The sequence below is a fragment of the Lactuca virosa genome, chromosome 7, assembly GCF_052849685.1.
Source record: "Lactuca virosa cultivar CGN04683 chromosome 7, Lactuca_virosa_CGN04683_v6, whole genome shotgun sequence".
NCBI classification, from domain to species: domain Eukaryota; kingdom Viridiplantae; phylum Streptophyta; class Magnoliopsida; order Asterales; family Asteraceae; genus Lactuca; species Lactuca virosa.
The window spans coordinates 196148032-196168983 of record NC_136432.1 but is presented as its reverse complement, the minus strand read 5'-3'; the positions used below and the strand labels follow the sequence as shown (position 1 = coordinate 196168983).

The 20952-nt window shown below is 33.9% G+C and overlaps 1 protein-coding gene and 1 long non-coding RNA gene across 2 annotated transcripts; one reads left to right on the top strand and one right to left on the bottom strand.

The window, feature by feature from the left end:
* Positions 1–2186: 2186 nt before the first annotated feature.
* On the top strand, positions 2187–3777 carry LOC145125555 (uncharacterized). The gene is made up of 2 exons (XR_013716043.1): positions 2187–2484; positions 3283–3777. It is a non-coding gene; the product is annotated as an uncharacterized LOC145125555 (long non-coding RNA).
* Positions 3778–4161: 384 nt separating this feature from the next.
* LOC145124071 (Protein phosphatase 2A regulatory B subunit family protein) lies at positions 4162–6455 on the bottom strand. The gene is made up of 2 exons (XM_079059294.1): positions 4811–6455; positions 4162–4732 (listed from the first exon to the last, which is right to left on the bottom strand). Exons 1-2 carry the CDS (start codon positions 6002–6004, stop codon positions 4352–4354), a joined length of 1575 nt encoding a protein of 524 aa, XP_078915420.1. The 5' UTR covers positions 6005–6455; the 3' UTR covers positions 4162–4351.
* Between the last annotated feature and the right edge of the window lie 14497 nt (positions 6456–20952).

The following is a 20952-nucleotide window of genomic DNA, read 5'->3' as shown; positions in this document are numbered from 1 at the left end:
ACTAGTAGGTTAAGTGAGGTTGTACGAATTATAGAGAAGAATATGAGTTTTATCCTTAGATCTTAATCATATATGAACAATTCCTCCATGGATCAATTAATTTATGGATCAATTACTATATGAACATAACAATTTATCCATGGATTAATTATTATATGAACATAACAATTCATCCATGAATCAATTACTTAACGATTCCTTCATGGATCAATTACTTTATGTTATTAAAGTAATTGATCCATGGAGGAATTGTTCATATATATGCTTAAGATTTAAGGATAAAACTCATATTCTTCTATATAATCTGTACAGTCTCACCTAACCTACCATTGTTTTGATTAGTTTGTCATTAGTCAATGGTTTCTTATATGAACATAACAGTTGATTTTCCTTTAACCTACTTTTAGGTTGATTGTACTAAGGTGTTCAACACATAATTAGAATATCTCATAATACTTGTAACATAAATTTGTATGGAAAATGGATTATATAAACGATGATGAGTTCGAATGATGCTATGGTCATTGTTTTGTGGCAAATAATTGGTTATCGATGTCTTTTTTTGGAAAGGGAACTTCCCTAACGAGGGTTTCCGGACCAGCTTTCACGACCGACTAATCCCCCGCTGCAAACATGAGGCTTTGCCTCATGCCCTGGAGTCACTGCAGGCGAACTTCCATGGCCACAAGGGCTGAGTGGTGCCAGGATTTGAACATGGGTCAATAGGTTATCCACCATATCTTCCACATGCCTTACCAAGTCACCACAACCAAAGTTGGTTATCGATGTCTTTAATCCTTAGTTTTATAGATTTTAATGATGTTTATTCATATTCATAATTTTAACCAAGAAGTTTTCAACTTTTTAGTGAAAGGTAAAAGAGTTGAAAAAAAATAGGACCTTTTATAAACTGTGTCAAATAATGAGACTTTTCTGAAGTTAACCGGGTAAAAAATAGTTTGCCGGTAAAAAATGGTTGATTTGAATTTTTTATCCGGTAGTCGAGAATTTTTTGTTAACAAAATAAAATTTGGGACTTTTGCATAAACTGACCCAAAATATTATGATTTTTTTTGGAGATTTCCCAAAAATTATTACATAGGTCCTAGTTTTTTCATATATACCTTATACTATTATTAAGAAAAATAGGTGGCTCCTAAAACCCACCTTGAATCTACATGGCTACGTGCCTATGCCGAATATGTTGTCCTCATGTTGATACAATTAGTAAATTGTATTCATCATCATAAAACCATCAAGCTTAATGATCTCTAATGTTAAACTCTTAAAGGGGAAACATGTATGCAATAAATAACAAAAATAATCCTTTGGTTATTCATCATTTGTTCTATTTTCAGTTATTACCCCCCACCCATGGTGTGACAAAATAAGTAATCAGTTAAAAAAATTAGATAGTTAAAAAAATTAAATAAGTAATCAGTTAAAAAGAAAATTAGGGTTTTTTCTGCTCAGATTGTTTGAGATCTAATGTAAGATAATGTTTAAGATCTAGATTTCTATGGTTTTGATCACGTACATCTCGAAAAAATTCCTACCTCAGAAAGTATTGCATCAGCTTCAAGTTAGCCAAGCCTAAGTGCTACCTATAAGGTTTTCGAGCTCATAACTAGCTCTGTGATAACTTGAATTCTTATTTTAATTTTAGCATGAATTTGATTTTAGTTTTAGCATCTTTAATATTATTTTTGCATTAAAGTGTTAGATTTATTGTTTTGAATATTTTTACTTGTTTAAACGAATTTTATGTAGATTTATATGAGCAAGATAATAGCTTTGAGCACCATTAAAACCACATCGAAAGCCTTCCAACCATGATTGCAATCCTGTAGTAAGATCTGTAATCGAGCAGAAAAATGAAGCGATAGAAATGAATTTTCGGATTTTTGGCAGCATTGCGTAATCTTCTTCAACTGCTCATAGGGGAAAACATTGTTGGGTTGAGTTGAAATTTTACAAGTGTCTTCTCAACTCATTGATTTTGAATCTGACCAAAAAATGAAATGCATTTGGACGACGTTTGATATGGGCTTTTGCCTGAAGAACATCATTCCACCAGCCCATTAGCATAACTTTTGACCCGATTTGCAAGTGAAGCCCGTTTGTCTTGTGTGTTGGAGTATGACAAGGAAAAAATGCACGCATTTCATAAGAAAAAATTACATCATCACACAAAACACACATAGACACACAGGCATCACACAAAACACACAGACACATAGAAAGGAGGGTAACAACTCAAGAAAGAGAGGATCTATTTCTTCTTTGTATCTTTCCTTTCTTTTTTTTTTCTGTTCTTTATGTTTGGAACATTACTATCATGATTTTACCATATTGTTTTTTAATGATTCATTTCCTTTTAGATTAAGCTAATTTTTGTATTAACACTTTAATTATAAATGAAGTTTTTGGAGCAACAAGAAATTACAATTTGAAGAAGTTTTTATCATCTTCGTTTTGCAATCGGTATTTTGTATAACATGTTTATCTTTTTATTATTATTATTATGAGTAGTTAATTTGTATTTTCAATATTGGATGAGTCAATTGAATAATTACTTGATTAAGAGTAATTTTATATGAGTTTTGATTGGTTTTCCATGTATGCAACTTCTATTTGAATTTCCAAATTATTCTTGTGTTTTTATTTTATGAGATTAAATACCTGAATGGAATTAGTTAGTTATTTACGTAATTACGCAATAGATTATCAAAACAGTTAGTAACAAATGGTTTTGATGTATATTTTCATCTCATTTTTAAATCATGAAGTTGTGCTCTCCAAAGTAGAAGTATAAGGCTTTGACTTCTTTTAGATTTGGTGATTCTTAAATAATAATGTGGGTCAACTTTCATGAACTAAATGCTTATTTGACTCGTGACTTTGATTAATAAGGTGTTAAGAGCTTCCCTAACAACCATGTTATTTTATAAAAAAATCTAAGTGACTTAAGCTTTTGTGTTGCTATAGCCAAATTGGAATTTATCAAACTCATTGCACCACAAAATTGTGATGATTAGTCAACTAATTGAACTTGCTATTGAACTTTGATTAATATTGAACCTTTTTTTTTATAGATTTTATACTTTGTATTTTTGTCATTTATTATAAATTAGTTTTATCACATTTAGCGTTATGAGAAAAAAAATATCTTTATCATTTTATATTTTGTTTTGTATAAAAATGCATAAAATTGATTTGAGTCAATCCATGTGAATTCGATCCCTGTTACTACTCCTACAAATTCGTTTTTGTGTTGTGTAGTTTATAGGTTTTTTATTTGGTAGCATCGACAACCACCACTCCGCAATCCACACTTCCGCAGTCAATCTGATTTTGCAAGGCAACCTGATTCTTCAAGCCGTGTTTATTCAACAAGGCAAGCTGATTCTGAAAGCCGAGATGTTTTTGCAAGTCGAACTGATTCAAGAGGGAGTTGCAAGATTATCGAGAGTCGTCAATGTTGTTCTTGCACTAGTACCAAGTACAACTGTAAGGCCATGTTTCCTCTCTTTTTTACCCTCATTAAGTGATGTATTGATTAATGATGTTTAAAATACTATTTTGAGCTAGTGGAAATATCACTGTAAACGAGCCGAACTGAGCTTGTGTTTGGGTAGTCTGAATATTGACTACTCTCGGTCAACCAAGTAATGTGTAACAAGTGTTACAACATTGCTAGAAATTGAGCCCTTCGGATTGTACAAAGTTGTTTTTTTATTACATTTCTCAATTAACCTCCTGATTTCTGTTGCATCATCCTAATGTCCAAATTGACCAATTTATCGTCATGTGCATTGCATATTATGAGAGTTAATAAGAAGCATTCTAAGTAGTTGTTGCATGTTTGATGACCTCTAAATAGAACCATTTAGATACATATGATGAGAGTTAATAAGAAGCATTCTAAGTAGTTGTTGCATGTTTGATGACCTCTAAATAGAACCATTTAGATACGACCTTTGAATCAATCAACATTGACCACATCTAAGAAACCTCTAAATGGTTAAGAAAACCTATCTTCTCTTAACCATTAAGAGGTTCAAATCATTCGATACTAAATTATTTTGTTTTATCAAACTCTTAAAGCTTGATAATGCCAGGGACCATGAGTGAAACAAAAAAAGAACTTAAAAACTCATATGAAATTAAAATAGATTAAATTGACATCAAAAATCATTTCTACACACTAATTTTATATCACAAACGTAGAAATAAATTACAAAAAGGCAAATCTTGATTAAACCTTCTTCGATTCTTGTGCATATCTGGTCAACCTTAGACCAATGATTTCGATCGATAAGTGATAGACAATTCAACTGCCACCACCTCATCATTTCACGGTGGTTGCAGTGGTGGCGGTGATGGTGAGAGAAGAGGTAAACCTTGAGACGACTAAATGATCGCCGGTCAAACCTTTAGCGGCGGCTATGGCATCCAGGCGGCTCCAGTTTGACTGTCGCTTTGCGACGCTCTCTTTCTCCTTCGTTTCATCTTCCCGATACCTGACCTGGCACTCCTCGAACAGTGTCTGATCGGCGTCGGAAAATAGTTTCCTGACATTTACAGTCAGACTTTGAACGGCTTGATTCCAGTGACACCGTGTGTTTTTCTCTAATGCCGGAAAGATAATCGGCAAAATCACTTTCCGATTTTGACTTATTAGATTCCTTATATGCTCGTTGTTCCACATGAACAACGCACGCTCTGCCACCTGTCACACCACCGGAAAATTCGTCATATAAATTTTGCGATTTACCGGAAATAGAGAAGACATCGGGATGTGCGTTACCTGGAAATGAGAGCTATTAAGGCAGTGGCCGATCTGCCGGAATAAAGGAACCATGCACCGTTCAAACTCTGCCGACTTGGTGGCTTCTAGAATCTCCTCCAATTCGCTAAGATAAATGACTTCTTTTGAACTATTGGTCACTGGCCAATACTTGAGTAATCCTCGAATCACCGTGTCTGCAAGCTTGAAATCTTTCTCGATGAACTGACCAACACAATACGAGAGTTGCTGATGATACGTGGATAAACATCGGGGCTTGTGGAGGGGGATTAAGACATGAGCGAGAAAAAGCTTATGCTCTTCCTTCAATGGCAGAGCAAATCCGTTGATTATACTCCCCAAAATCTCGAGCAATTCGGCTATTCCGTTGTGTTTTTCTGATTCAAAAATGAAAAGGTAGAAGATGTTGTTGATTGCGTTCCTGATGAACGGACGATGTGCCATGAACTTTCCGTAAATCCGGTGGATGATTGTCTTCAAATACTCCCGTTCTCTTTGATCTTCAGAATCGAAGAGATCAAGCAATCTTAAAACAAAGGAATGATCTATATATTGTTTTGTAAGCTTAGGATCTGTTTCGGGAGAAGCCACAAATCTAAGAAGGAATTCATACACAACTTGAAGATGCGGCCATGATGGATCCATTCTGAATTCATCGTCTTCTTGATCGTAAACATCTAGCAGTTTGCTTTCATGAGTAGTAGTATCAGGGAGAGATCGAAACAGATTTGCAGACACCATTTTCGTGATTTCCTGCACTGTAACTTCGTTGAATTTTGAGGAAACTGATGAGACATAATCAACAAGCTCGAGTAGAGTCTGTTTCTTCACATCCTTTTCTTTTGAATTCTTCAACGGATCGCTGAAATCGAACACTACACAACACATATTCAACTTTTTGATGAATAAATTGTGTTTCTCTGAACTTGATACTACTCGAAAACTAGGTAACGCTTCATAAGAACCATGATCCGATACCTGCACCACTTGAATGGCTGCAACTGTACCTGATTTCTTACCATGATTTAACTTAACAGTTGAATTACGAGTTTCATTATTCGATTTAGACAAAGATGATGAATTGCTTTTACTCGAACTCATGGCAACCAAATCCGTTTCGTTGTTTCCTTCATTATTGTGTGAGGATTTGGAAGATGGCTTCCTCGGAAGCTTATTTAGTATTTGCTTAATCATATCCCCCACAAAAACCCTAATCCCGAAACTTGTTAAACCTCTTTTATTCCCAATCAATCAAAGCTTCAACCTCGAAACATCCCAAACCGCATTCGTTTCTAGAATCTATTAAGCCAATTCATATTTGAAAACCCTAACAAGAATCAGTTAAGCTCGTACCTTAAAGTCTGTAAGAGTCGAAGTGGATTGACTTTTGGAGTGCAATCGGATCATGTTGAGGTTCGAATCAGAAGAGAGAAAGCGGCACCTGGAGGTTATGAGTGCAATGATGAGAAGAAGCTTGATAATTTAATGGAAGATTTGGTAAGCGATTATGAAGAACCCTAGAGGAAAGAGGGGAAAAGAGAGTTCTGTGTGATTTCCATTTTGAATTCAAATCAAAATTCGTGTGGAGAGAGAAACAATGGTGTGGACTGAACGAAGACAAAGAAGGATATGGGATTAACGATAAACATTAACAGTAACATTATGTTTTAAATGTAAAATGACAAAAAGGGGAAAAAAAATCCAAAATGGTGTTCTTGTTATAGAATAGCATCTTTTAAACAAATATTATAATGTAATAACTAGTTTTATAAAATAGATGTTTTCAGTTCCTTTTTGTTGAAATCACATAGTTTCATAAAATAATTATTTTATTTTGTAAAATTGTAATTTCAGTTCAATAAAAAAAAAATCAGAAATTATATATGGCTTTTCTGGCAGAGGGCAGGAATCATAAGCAAGTTTGAGGATTGTTTGTTTAAAGAGTAAATTACACGAATCGTCCTTATGGTTTGCGGTAATTTGCACGTTTGGTCTCTAACTTATTTTTAACTCGAGAGGTCCCTACTATTTGTTTTTGTTATGCGTTTGGTCCCTACTGTTTGTTTTTGTTACGCGTTTAGTCCCTGTCTTACCTAAAAAACTATTATTTAAATAGGAAATAATTGTGGGGTAGGTAAGGTAAGGTGAGTGAGGTGAGGTTGGGGATGTGTTTATTTAAATAGATTAAAAAATCAATAGCAAAATAGTATTTTTAGGTAAGACAGGGACCAAGTGCGTAACAAAAACAAACAGTAGGGACCTTCCGAGTTAAAAAAATAAATTAGGGACCAAACGCGTAAACTACTCTAAACCATAGGGATCATTCGTTTAATTTACTCTTGTTTAAAATAACGTTTTTTTCCACAAAAGTCATTATATATATATATATATATACAATTTTGTTTTGTTTTAGCCGCAACTTTATTTTATGTTTCTTATTTGTCGTTGTATTTTAGAAAACGTTTCATTTATGGGCCCTTGGCTGGTCACCAACAGATTATAATGACGTGTCGGTTTCGTGTTTTTCTTAGTTTGCATTTAGCCTTAACATCTACGTATGATTTTGCATTTAGCCCCAACATTTTTTTGTTCCCCATTTGCCATTATTTTTTAGAAAAAAATTCATTTTAGCCATTAGCCAGTCACGAATAAGTATTTTAAAACATAATAACTTGAATTGAAAAAGAAAAAAACGAAGGCACAAGTTGAAACTATGACTTCTTCTTGAGGGCGGGACGTGTTAGCCAGTAAGTCAATTGCTCTCTTTTTTATATTATCAGTGTTTGTTGTATTTAATGTACACATGTATTTTAAAATGAAGGAAAAAGACTTAGTGTAAGGTTCAAGTCCGAAACATCTAATAAACGATGTGACATGTTAATCTTTGAGCCAATAAATAATCGAAACTTTGACTTCTTCTTGAGGGGTGAAGCGTGTTAGCTAGTAAGTTAATGGATCTTTTTTTGTATTATCGGTGTTTCTTGTATTTAATGTACACATGCATTTTAAAATAAAGGAAAATGACCTAGTGTAAGTCTTGAGTCCTGTTGGTGACCGGCCAAGGGCCTAAAAATAAAACGCTTTCTAAAATATAATAGTAAATGAGGAACAAAAAATAAAGTTGGGATTAAAACAGAACAATGTTGTATATATAATGGCTTTTGTGGCATAAACCCTTAAAACAACATATGTTTTTTATTTTTGTAAAGTAGTTTATTAGTTTATGTATAATGTTTGCAAAAAATATTGAATAAGTTAACATGTTTTTCAGTATCAAAATAAACTAATTTGTGTGATACTAATAACGTAACACAATACCCTAAGGTTATGTGGTATAGAGATGATTCCACGCGTGAAATCCGACCTGGCAAGTTGTCCCTACGTATGAACACCGACACCAAGGTCGTTGTCACACCGTCAAACCGGAACGGCGGAAACGTTTGGGGGCGGAGGACGTCATATGTAGTATCACAACGCATGCATCATAGTAATCAAAGTAACAAACGACCATTGTATTAATATTAAAGTGTTTACAAAGTATGCGATTCACAAAAGATTGACTCCAAAAGTAAATAACAAAACAAGACATGAAGCTGCTATACTCCATCTTCTGAATCCCAGTGCGCGTACCTGTCTACTAGTTTCCTGAGAATACAAGTTATTTTGAAAGAGTAGATCAACATTTAAGCTGGTGAGTTCATAAGTATTTTAGTTATGAAAAGTAAACTGTAAGTTCTTTAGAAAAGTTTGCATGTTCCTCCAGAAAATCCTATATTTCTCTGATGTGGTGAATGATAAGTAAAAATGACTCTACAATTCCTTCTATGAGTACTAAATGGATACAAGTTATATACAATCCAGAGTAAACAGACAATCGATTGTGTGAATCTGCCCTAAGCCCACAACTAAACACGGAACAGAAAGTAAGGCGGAAAGCATACATCCCATTGTTTGTTAGATCTTCATTTTATATAACCCTGACGTATTCATTTGGTACTTACGGAGTTAACTGTAATAGTTCTTTATATTTGATGAAAACATTCTTTAAGAAAATCATATATTTCCTTTAGTAAAAATGGTAACCACAATAGTTCTTTCTATAATCACTTAGTTTATACTAGCTATATATAATCTAATATCGAACGGACAGTTAAATGTATGAATCTGCCCTAAGTCCACAACCAAACAAGGAACAGGAAATGAGGCGGAAAACACACATCCAACTGCCTGTCTGATATTAATTATATATAACCCTGATATATAAACTAAGGTATTATAGAACTAACCACTAAAGGTCCTTTAAGTTACACTGGTTTAATAAATGCGAATTAAACCTTTCATAGATAAGTTTCTAGTTTCACTTACTTAATGAACTATCCGAAAAGTATGTTTTTGAACGAGAAAACGGTATACTGAATTTGTATGTTATGACCTGACCCATACCTGTTACTCCTTATGATTACTTGGTGTATACAGGATATATATATATATATATATATATATATATATATATATATATATATATATATATATATATATATATAGCTAAGATCGAATAAATAGTAGACTGTATGAATCTGCTCTAAGCCCACAACCAAATAAGGAACAGGAAATGAAGTGGAAAGCACACATCCTACTACCTGTCGGATCCTATTAATATATATCCCTAATGTATACACTAAGGAATCATAAAGTTAGCATTATAGGCCCCCTTCTAACTGAATGTTCATATTACTAGGAAGTTATGTGGCGCTGTTCTATTTGTTAGGAAGACTACTAGAAGTAATGAAATTCTGTACTCTAAACGCCTCAGTCGATACTGTTGTGAGTTTTATATACTGCTATGTTTTATTTATTATTGTCTGGTACTTTGTAGATGTACCCTTTTTAAATAAAATCCGGTACTTTGTAGATGTACCCCATATATAACTCCGGTACTTTGTAGATGTGCCCCATATATAACCTGGTACTTTGTAGATGTGCCCCATATATAACCTGGAACTTTGTAGATGTACCCCATATATATCCTTATACCTTGTATATTATCATATTTTGTTTTAAATAATGAGTTAATGATACGTTCCCTTCATAGGTTACTGGGAGCGTAAAGTATAAGTTCGTGAATCATGATTTGTTCTTCCGTTCTAGAATATAGTATGTTCCTTCCTGTTCTTGTTATAATATGTTCCTTCATGTTCTAGTTATAGTATGAACCGAATCCCTAAACTATACCTATTATAGTTTACTAGTATGTTTGTTTTGAACTGTCCCTGATTTGTAGAAAAGACTCGATTATCTACTGAGTTATGCATGTACTTTAAAAACGGGGTTTTATAAACAACAAACTAACATCTTTTTAAAGAGTTTTTGAATTGATTTGATCACTTACAAAGCATAAGAAATCCTTAAATGTGATGGTTATCACAGGTAAATATTAACACAATAAAATTGTGTTCAACTTGTATCCCCCCCCCCCCTTAAAAGCATTTAATAACATTTAAAAGATTGATTATAGGGGTATGAACTCACCTTATGTGGGTGATTCAATTGAAGATTCGAGTAAGGAGGATAAGTTCCACAAATGAAGTCCCGAGACACAAACGAGTCCTAAATGACATATATTGATACATATAGGCATGTAATTAATGAATCTAACTACAAAGGAGATTGGGAAACAACCTAGGATGCAAGAATAGCTCACCAAAGGAGTGTTAGAAGCAAGATAGAAGGCTTATAGAGTGTTCACGACCCAAAGGAAGGATGGTTCACGACTGGGCTTGAGTGGTTTACGGCCCACTTGAGTGGTTCACGACCCAAGTTGATGTTCACGGCCCAACTTGATGAAGAACACTTGAAGATCTTGGTGTTTTGGTGAGTGTTTGAAGATCCTCGTAAGCTTCTATGAAGTATCAAAGGAAAGGAGGTGTTTAGGAGTGAAAGATGGTGTTCTTGAACTATGATACTTGAGAGAGAATGGAATGATTTCGGCCAAGAGAAGAATAAGTGAGAAAAAAGTGGCTAAAACTCATCTATATACCATGAGTTCACGGCCGTGAACATGGTCCTTGGCCGTGAACCTCACTTGTTGAGGTTTTATGGCTCAAATGTTGTCCTAGGCTCTTGGTTCTTACGTGGTTCGCTTCCTAACACGCAACCCTTACGTATACTCGGTCTAGAAACCTATAAGTTTGACCTTAAGTTGATGTGTTTGACTTAATCCAACAAAAAATTTCGGGTTGTCACAGTCGTGTTGTGGAGTGAAGGTCTCTACAGACGAAGAGTATGATTGGTGAAAGAATGTGACCATTGAATAAGGATTCGTTGTCAATTGAAAACAAAAATTATTAATTTTAAAATTTTATACCAAACCACATTTATCTATAAATATCAACATTTTTGTACATATTTCACACTACAAACATTTTAAAAGATGAATAATTTTACCTTCTTCTTCATCCGATGATGATAATGATGATTTGTTTATTCACATGTTCATGTAAACGGCAAGTGAAATGTTGTGTCAAGAAGTCGGAAGTGTAAATGTAGAAAGGAGGACTAGAACTTTGATCAATAGGGATTGTATCGCCGCAAACGAATTTATGGTACGTGATTACTTTGCCCCTGATAGTTTATACGACCAAGAAAAATTCGAAGAACGTTTTCGTATTAATAGAAAACGTTGTTTTACTACAATACAAAAATACACAATCGCACTTCGGTAATTGGCATACGGCATCACCTCAGACGCATCAGATGAGTATTTGAAAATATCTGAAAGGACGGGTCGAGAATATGCATATTTTTTGTGGGTATGTTATAGAGTTTTAGGGTAACATATACTTGTTGAAGTCGACATTAATTAATGTTGAACAGATGTATGTCGCACATCAAGCTAAACATGGTATTTTGGGAATGCTTGGTAGCATTGATCGTATGCATTGGTAGTTGCCAAATTGTCCCAATTCATGGCGAGGTCAATTCACGCGAGGTGTTCACAACGTGTCAACTATTATACTAGAAGCAGTTGTTTCACATGATCTATTGTTTTGGCATGCATTCTTTGGTATGACGGGGTCAAACAACGACCTGAATGTGCTTGGAGCGTTTTCGATATTTAACAACATTCTGCAGGATAAAGCAAAACATGTCATACGTTGTGAATAGACGCGAATATAATTTTGGGTATTACCTTGGTGATGGGATATTTCTAGAGTGCGTTACATTTGTCAAGTCATACTCTTTTTCGAACAAAGAGAAACGAAAATTATTCAAGTTTGCACATGAATCGGCAAGGAAGGATGTAGAACGGGCGTTTGGAGTCCTTAAAAGCAAGTGACACATAATAAAACATTTGGCACGATCATAGGATACGGAAAAATTAACGAATATAATGATTGTTTGTGTCATTTTACATAACATGATAATAGAAGAAGAGGGTATGACTATTTGTATGTATAGTCCAAACGATATACTTCATCCACATGCACTAATACAAGTCGACAACCCAACATACTTCACAAGACTTTTGGAAATACAAAATAGAGAAACACATCACAATTTACGTTACGATTTGACTGAACACATATAGCAAAAGCAGTTCGAACAAAATAATAACAACGTGGATGACAACGAGAACGATGATGACGAGGACGACGAATAGTAGTTTCTATTTTCTAGCTTAATTTCAATTTTTTTTATTTCTAAGTCAAGTTTAAATTTATATTTTTTATTTTTTATTTATTTTTAATTTGTAATGTATGTTTTTTTAATGTAATCTTTTTTTATTTTCGAAAATTATGTTTTTTTATTCAATATAATAGCTAAATTAAAAAATAAATAAGCATTGATGGTTTGAAGTGGTGGCCATTTCTAAGGCTGAACGGTATGAGAAAGAGTCCCACGCGTAAAATCCGATGTGGCAAAGAAACCTAAATGTAAACACCGCCCCCAAGGGGCGTAGGCGTCTTGTGAAGTGGTTGGAGCTACGCTTGATCACGACCAATGCATTATTTTATTTCCAAACGGTCAAAAACAAAGTCGTTGCATGCATATGTTTGTGTATAAAAAAAACACAAATTTATTTATTTTTTCAAATGTAAACCATACAACCTAACTATAAATATCAATCATTTTATACACATTTCACACTACATACACAATATCTTTCTATTTTCTCATATTTTCTTCAAATTATGGATCAAAATCAAAATATCACACCCACTCCAAACACCCTAACCACCCCCAAAGACTCCAAATGATCTATATGCACATCTTGGTTACATGTAAATGTTAACATCCCCAATTCAACAACAACCTTTATTCACCAACCTTCCATACCCCCCAAAACTACTACCAACAACAAAGACCACAAAAATTCAATCAATCCCAATTTCAAGCTTCTCAACAATTTCAATCCCAACCTTCTCAACCTCAACAATTTCAAACACACAACTATCTCAAGTCATATTTTCTCAATCCCAACCTATAAACCTCGACAATAGCGATGGCGAAAGGATCCAAGAAACACAATCGCCATCTAGAAGAAGGCAAAAGAAAGGAAATAGTGAAAAAAACTATGGATTGGAGCGAAGAAGATGAGGAAGCTTTAGGGAAAGCTTGGATTTTCATATAGCAAGACGCACAAAGCAGCCACACGCAAACGGGACAAAGTTTTTTGGAATCTTGTTTTAGAACTTTAATGTGCTATTAAGAAGGAAAACAAATCGGACGTATGACGTGATGAATGGAAAATGATGTGACCTACGAGCGGTTTGCACCAAATTTAATGACATATTTAAAATCTTAAAAATATGCACAAAAGTGGTACCAACAATTTCAATATTTTATCAACGGTATGCTACCAATACAAGCTTTCCAACGGCGGTAAAGCATTCGACCACCAAAAACATGGGATATTTGTCGTATGGGGTCCAAAATGAGTCCTTAATTCGAGACGGCACATTCAGAATCAACCACCGGCTCCAACAAAAGGCCAAGAACTTCCGAGTCGGATGTGGGTTTTGGCATCAACCTCATTGATGACTTCGACGGCACTGAGGGGGAGCGTCCACCGGAAGTCCAACTTCAATCGACCACCGGAAAGGGACAAAGGGAAATGGCAGGCGTTTCATCCAGAAAAGCGAGTACCAAAGAAGTACTTTCGGGAAAATTAAACAAAACTCTATTTTTTCTCTAAAAAAATATGAAAAAACAAAGGAAGCTCGTCGCAAAAAATAGCACTTATCGATCTTCAAATTATAAACACAAAGCCCCAACCATATCTCGACCCGAAAAATCTAGCAATATTTTAAAAAAAATCAATGACAGGTCCACGAAAAATATGGCAATTTGGTTCTAAGGTTTTTAATATTTATGTTTTAATTTCTATGTTTTTTTAGTAAATTAGGTTTAAATTTCTATCTTTTCATATTTTTTAAGCAGTGCTGGTTTTAAATTTCTAAGTTTTTTAAGTAATGTAATCATTTTTATTAGTAAAATGTAATTTTTTATTTGTAAAAAATTAATTTATGTTTAATAATTACGTTTTTATTTAATCTAATGCAAACAAAATTAAAAATAAAAAGATAAATAATATAGAGTGATAACCATTTCCAAAGGTAGTAGTGTGGTAATGAACATGTAGTGGAGATGATGCGACGCATATGTGACAACACTTTTTTAGTGACCATCCCTTTTAGCTTAAGAGTAAGGCCCTGTTTGATTTGGATCTGACTGGGTCAGGTCAGACAAAAATGTCTGACTCGGTCAGCTCCATGTGTTTGATATGCCTTAGCTTTGCATCTGACCGGGTCAACAATGTCTGACCTACTCATACCCAAAACAATTGTTGACTGAATCTGATTGAAATTCATTCCACCATTTCCCCTACACCACCCTCATCCTCCTTCCTCAACCATCAATTTAATCCCTGGAAAAGGAAAAAGAAACTAGAACACAAGCGCACAAAAAAAATATACACGAACAGAGGCTGCATTTGATCAGGGGAAGAAGACAACTCAAAATTGAAATTAGGCAGTTTTGGTCCTTGAAGATACCCATCTTGACCGAATCTACCACAACTTTAAATTGTCTTGCATAACTCATTTATGGAAATTACTAGTTGGACCCTTAACTTTTATAATCAATTATTATTATTATTATTATTATTATTATTATTATTATCCATCACTAGAGCATCAGGGTAAAATGGTCATTTTGCATCAGTCAGCACATTCAGTCAGATGTACAATCAAACGGAATGGTTTCTTACTCGGTCAGAATTTATTACTCAGACAGACTTTTCCCAGTCAGCACTTTCTCAGTCAGCAACTATCAAACGAGGCCTAAGTGTGAGATAGTAGGGATGTGGTGAAAATGATGTGGTGATGATGTGACGTCACTTTTCTAGTAAGCATATAGTGACCATACCCTTTAGCCTAATAATTGAAGCAGCTATTTTAAAACTGCTTAATTAAATTAATAAGCAAAAGCCTTTTCATACAATCTAAACACTTAGGTTGTGTTTTGCATGCTGATTTTAGCTTATAATATAGTTTATCAATAAGTTTTATCAAAAAGTTTGTTTATAAGAGCATCTCAAATGAGTGATATTTTAAAGCTTATTACTATTGACTTTTTTTTGTTAACCACTTAACACTATTGAAGTAAATAGTTTTTTGCTTTTTTATTTTGATCGCTCAATATATATTGAGTGGTTAATATACTATCATGTTTTGTACATTTTACCCCTTATATATATATATATATATATATATATATATATATATATATATATATATATATATATATATATATATATATATATATATATATATATATATATATATATATATAGGGCTAGGTTATTTTGTATCTTACATTTATTGTGTGCTAGAATGCACCAATAGAAATTTAGTAAATTAAATAAATATAGATATTAAATTATTTCCATAATTATATGTATATTAAATGATATCCATAATTATAATTCTCTTTTTGTGGAAACTAATTAAATCCGTCATTAATGTCAGCAATAACATTCTTTCAGAATGAATTCGCATCTAGGTTTTTATATATGAGTTCGTATTTTGTTTCAGGACTCACGCACTTAAAATACAATAAAGTTGCATTGAATATGAAGAACGATAGTGTATTCTACTAGAATACACTTTCATTGTGCTGGAATACACTCTCATTCTTCTATATATGAATTCATGCTGAAAGAATATTATTGTTGACATTAATAACGAATTTAATTAGTTTCCATAAAAATGAGTTATAAGTATGGATAGCATTTAATATACATATAATTAATACTAAATTCCTATTGGTGCATTCTAGCACACAATAGATGTGAGAAACATTTGAACCTACCTCTCTCTCTCTCTCTCTCTATATATATATATATATATATATATATATATATATATATATATATATATATATAATTTTTTCAATGTTTTTATTTTATTTTTATAACTAAAACATAATAATTTTTTATATTTTAGGTATATAAATAAAGACTTGATATAGTTGTATTTTATATTTTCATATTAAGATGTGATTTGTATTTAAAAATGACTAATTAAATGAAAGGTTTTATAAAACATTTTAGATAGATGAGGATAAATTTATAAATAAAAAAAAGTTATTACAATAAGTTTAACCATTTGAAAAGTCATTTAATTAGTGGTCAAAATTAATAATATGATGAGATGACAATAACTTTAAACTATAACATAGGTTAACCACTAGAGATGCTCTAAGCTAGTTTATAAGTTATTATAAGCTACTTTTGTAATCCCATCAATAGTATAATAAATTCATAAAATAAGCTAAGTTATGTTATCCAAACACAACCTTAAATTAATTTATTAAAAATACCAAACGACAATTAACTTAACCATCTTATATATATAATCACAAAGACCCCTTAAAAATGGTATGTTTAAGACAATTAACACAACCATCTTATATATATACAATCACAAAGACCCTAAAATGGCATTTTTAAGACATGACACATTCATTTTGGTTATTTTAAATTTTAATGATTGACTTTTTTTCTAAGTGATAAGTTGTATTACCAAATAACAGATGAAATTATCATAGATCAATTTACATTGGGTATCTTCAATGAACCTCTAATGATATGACATATATGTGTGTCGGCAGGACACCCATATAGCCACACACATATCCTATCAACGAGATTTTATTTACCAACATCCTTTCCATTTTATGTAATGTCTTTTATATAGATATAAGCCTATAAAATAAAATTTTATCTATTAAGTTTAGAAGTACGTACAAAGACAAAAGTCAAAGAGTCAATCGTCTACATCAGAATAAAAGTCACAACATGTTTGACAACATAATGGTTTTTCCAAAATCTTAAAAGATTGATTTTGTTAATACTAATCGTATCACGTCGTTAGCACTTTAAATAGTGTCATATGACGAGTAAGTCAGTTATTTTATTATACGTTTAATCAAAAAACTGAATAGTTAGTAATAGAACCATACCAAATGAGTGAGACTACAACATGGCAAATCTCATATTGTTATTTTGAAGTAAAGAACAACGATAAACGAAAAACAGATTTGAGAAATACGAGAAATCAGAAACGAAATTAAAGCACTTAGAACATAGGGATTTAGGTGGTCCTCACTATCTTGCGATAGGCTACGTCCACTGTCGAACCAGAGAGAGAGATTTTATTTCACACACGCTTTTTCTGCTATAATGTTACAAATACGACTGTTCATAAGTATATAAACGACAAGATTTGACATAAACATCTATAAGACCAAGCTCAACTGAAAAACAAAAAATATATCCCTAGAAAAGAAATCAGCACACCTAAAAAAGCTTTTCAGCCTTTAAAATTTCAATTATGATGATACGTCTCCATATCTAACAATCTCTTACTTGGAGGCTTGATCATCATTCAACTGCCAACCAATTATGTATCTTATTAACACACACACACACACACACACACACACACACACACTCTCTCTCTCTCTATTCCCTGCCCCCTCTTCAAGTTTCTGGAAGCCCAGTTGAAGCCATGCACAACTTCAATTTATCAGTTGGTACCACCTTAGTAAACATATCAGTTGGATTCTTCGTACTAAGGATTTTCTTCAGATTTAGTGTACCATTAGTTATTAGTTCTCATATGAAATGATATTGCATCTTTATATGTTTCGTTTCGCTGTGGAACACCGGATTTTTGTGAGATGTACTGCACTTTGATTGTCATAGTGGAGAACACAATCTTCTTGTTTTATTCTCAGTTCTGACAAAAAATTCTTCAACTATATCAACTCTTTGCTTGCTTCGACAATGGCCATAAATTTTGCCTTCGTAGTTGAAAGGGCAACACTTTTCTGAAGTCTGGACATCCAACTCGTTGAGTACCTTCGATAGTGAAAACCTACCCAATAGTGCTTTTTCCCGAATCCGCACATCCCATAAATCAGCATTAACGAATCCTTCCAAAACCACTTTATTTCTGCTTAAACATAAAGCGACTTTAGAAGTACCTTTCAAGTAACGTAGCATCCACTTGACCCCTTCCCAATGCTCTTTACCCGGATTTGACATAAATCTGCTCACAACTCCCACTACATGTGCAATGTCCGGTCTGGTGCACACCATTCCATACATCAACTGCTAATGCATACATGATTTTGGTCATTTCTTCTCTGTCTTCATCCGTCTTTGGGGACTGTTTCTTGGAAAGTTTTATTTGACTTCCCAAAGGTGTACTTCTTGGTTTTGCATCATTCATGTTGAACTTCTCTAGAATCTTTCTGATATACTTCTGTTGTGAAAGCTTCATAGTTCCAACAACTCTATCTCTGACTATGCTCATCCCAAGAATTTTTTTGGCAGCTCCCAGGTCCTTCATCTCGAACTCTCCGGAGAGTTGCTGCTTCAGTCTGTTGATTTCCTGTATGTCTGATCCAACAACCAACATATAATCAATATATAATAAAATAATAATCTAAGAGGACCCGAACTTCTTCAGATAACAGCAATGGTCCATCTCTCATCTCTTGTACCCATTATCTGCATGAAGTTGTCGAATTTTAAGTACCACTGCCTTGGGGCTTGTTTCAGTCCATATAAACTCTTCTTTAGTTTACACACCAGATTATCCTTACCATTCACCAGGAAAACTTCTAGTTGGGACATGTAAATATCTTCCTCAAGGTCACCATGTAAGAATGTAGTCTTAACATCCAACTGTTCTAGATGTAAATTTTCAGTAGCCACAATACTCAAGACCGGTAGAATAGTAGCCATATTCACAACTGGCAAGAAGATTTCATTGTAGTCAACCCCCTCCTTTTATTGGAAACCCTTTACACCTAATTTGGCTTTATACCTATTGTCTGAACACCCATTTATTTTGCAAAGCTCTCTTTCTTGCTGGTAATTTTACCAAGGACCAGGTATGGTTCTTGTTAAGTGAATCCGACTCCTCATTCATGGCTTTCTTCCATTATAGAGTCTTTTAGTTTCGGCACATCTAAATAAGACTCTGAATCTCCATTCTCTGTCAGTAACAGGTAAATAACTAATGGATAATATATACTAGTGGGTCTCCGATCTCTGGTCGATCTTCTGAGATTAGGAGTTTCAACACTTGTCTGGTTTGGGGCTTTATTTTCTGAATGATCTGGGATTTCAGTTTCTGAGTCTTTATCTTCTTCAGAACTCCCACTGACTTTAGTATTTACTGTCTCTTCAGCACTCCCACTATTTTCTGAGCCTTCACCTGTTGCAGGTTGAAAAACATCAACATCTGTCAATTCTTCAAACGCCGCCTTTTGGCTTTGTTTGATTTTGCTTGGAGTTGTAGCTTGATCATCTTTATAGAGGGCATCTTCATTAAAAGTGACATCTCTACTCCTGATCACTTTCATGGTTTGGTTATCCCAACATCTATAGCCCGTACCCGATAAAGATACACTTCTTAGCTTTGGCTTCAAGTTTGTCTTTTTCTGCATCTTTAACCTCGACATAAGCATTACAACCAATGTTAAGGTGAGAGAGAGATACTTCCCTTTTCTACCATTCCTCTTCTGGAATTTTAAACCCAATGGGGACTGAGGATCCGCTATTTAGAAGGTAATCCGTTATGCTCACTCTGTATGCCCAGAACATTTTTGGCAACCCTGCATGTAACCTCATGCTCTTAGCTCTCTTGTTTAATGTTCTGTTCATCCTCTCCGCAACACTGTTTTGCTGAAGTGTTTGTAGCATAATCTTCAACATTCTGATTTCGTGCTCTGCACGGTAATCGGTAAACTCCTTGATGTTGTATCCACCCCCATTATCTGACTTCAGACATTTTATCTTCAAATTTGTTTCATTCTCCACAAGAACTTTGAACCTTTTAAAAGTAGAGAAAACGTCAGATTTATTTTTCAGAAAGTAAACCCATACCTTTCTTGTAGCATCATCTATAAAAGTAACGTAATATCGGGAACCTCCTATTGATGAAACGGATGTGGGACCGAAGACATCAGAATGTATCAGCTCAAGCTTCTCTGATTTTGGTAGCTGAACCGTCTTTACGAAAGTAACTCCTTTCGGTTTACCGAGTACGCATGGTTCATAGAACTCGACTGTTACCTTCTTCAATTGTGGGATCATGCCCTTTGAAGCAAGCATCTTTATTCCCTTCTAACTCATATGGCCAAGTATTTGGGGCCATAAAGTAAAGGACTCCCAATCTATGACAATTGCATTTGCTTCTCCTGAGATCAACTCAACCATATATAGAGTTCCCTTCTTCTTTCCTTGAGCAATGACCAAGTTCCCTTTAATAACCTTCCATTTACCTTTTCCACACTTTACATCATGTCCCTCTTCATCCAGCTGTCTCACTGAGATCAACGTTTTCTTCAGATCATGAATGTATTTCACATCCTTTAAAATCTAGGTAGTACCCATTGAAGTTTTTAAAGCTGCAACTCCAATACCAGTGATCTTTAGAATTTTACCATCTGCCAGACGAAGAGTACCGCTGTAAGGTCTGAAATTTCTCATAATTTTTTTTGTGGCAAGCGTGAAACGATACTCCTGAATCTATCACCCAAGAGTTGATTGGATTCTCTACACA

What these genes read in the sequence shown, in the direction of transcription:
- LOC145124071 (XM_079059294.1), bottom strand. Translation starts at nt 6,004, where the DNA reads ATGATTAAGCAAATACTAAATAAGCTTCCGAGGAAGCCATCTTCCAAA. An exon ending in TTAATAGCTCTCATTTCCAG is followed by an intron (nt 4,733 to 4,810) that starts GTAACGCACATC and finishes GTGGTGTGACAG; the next exon opens with GTGGCAGAGCGTGCGTTGTT.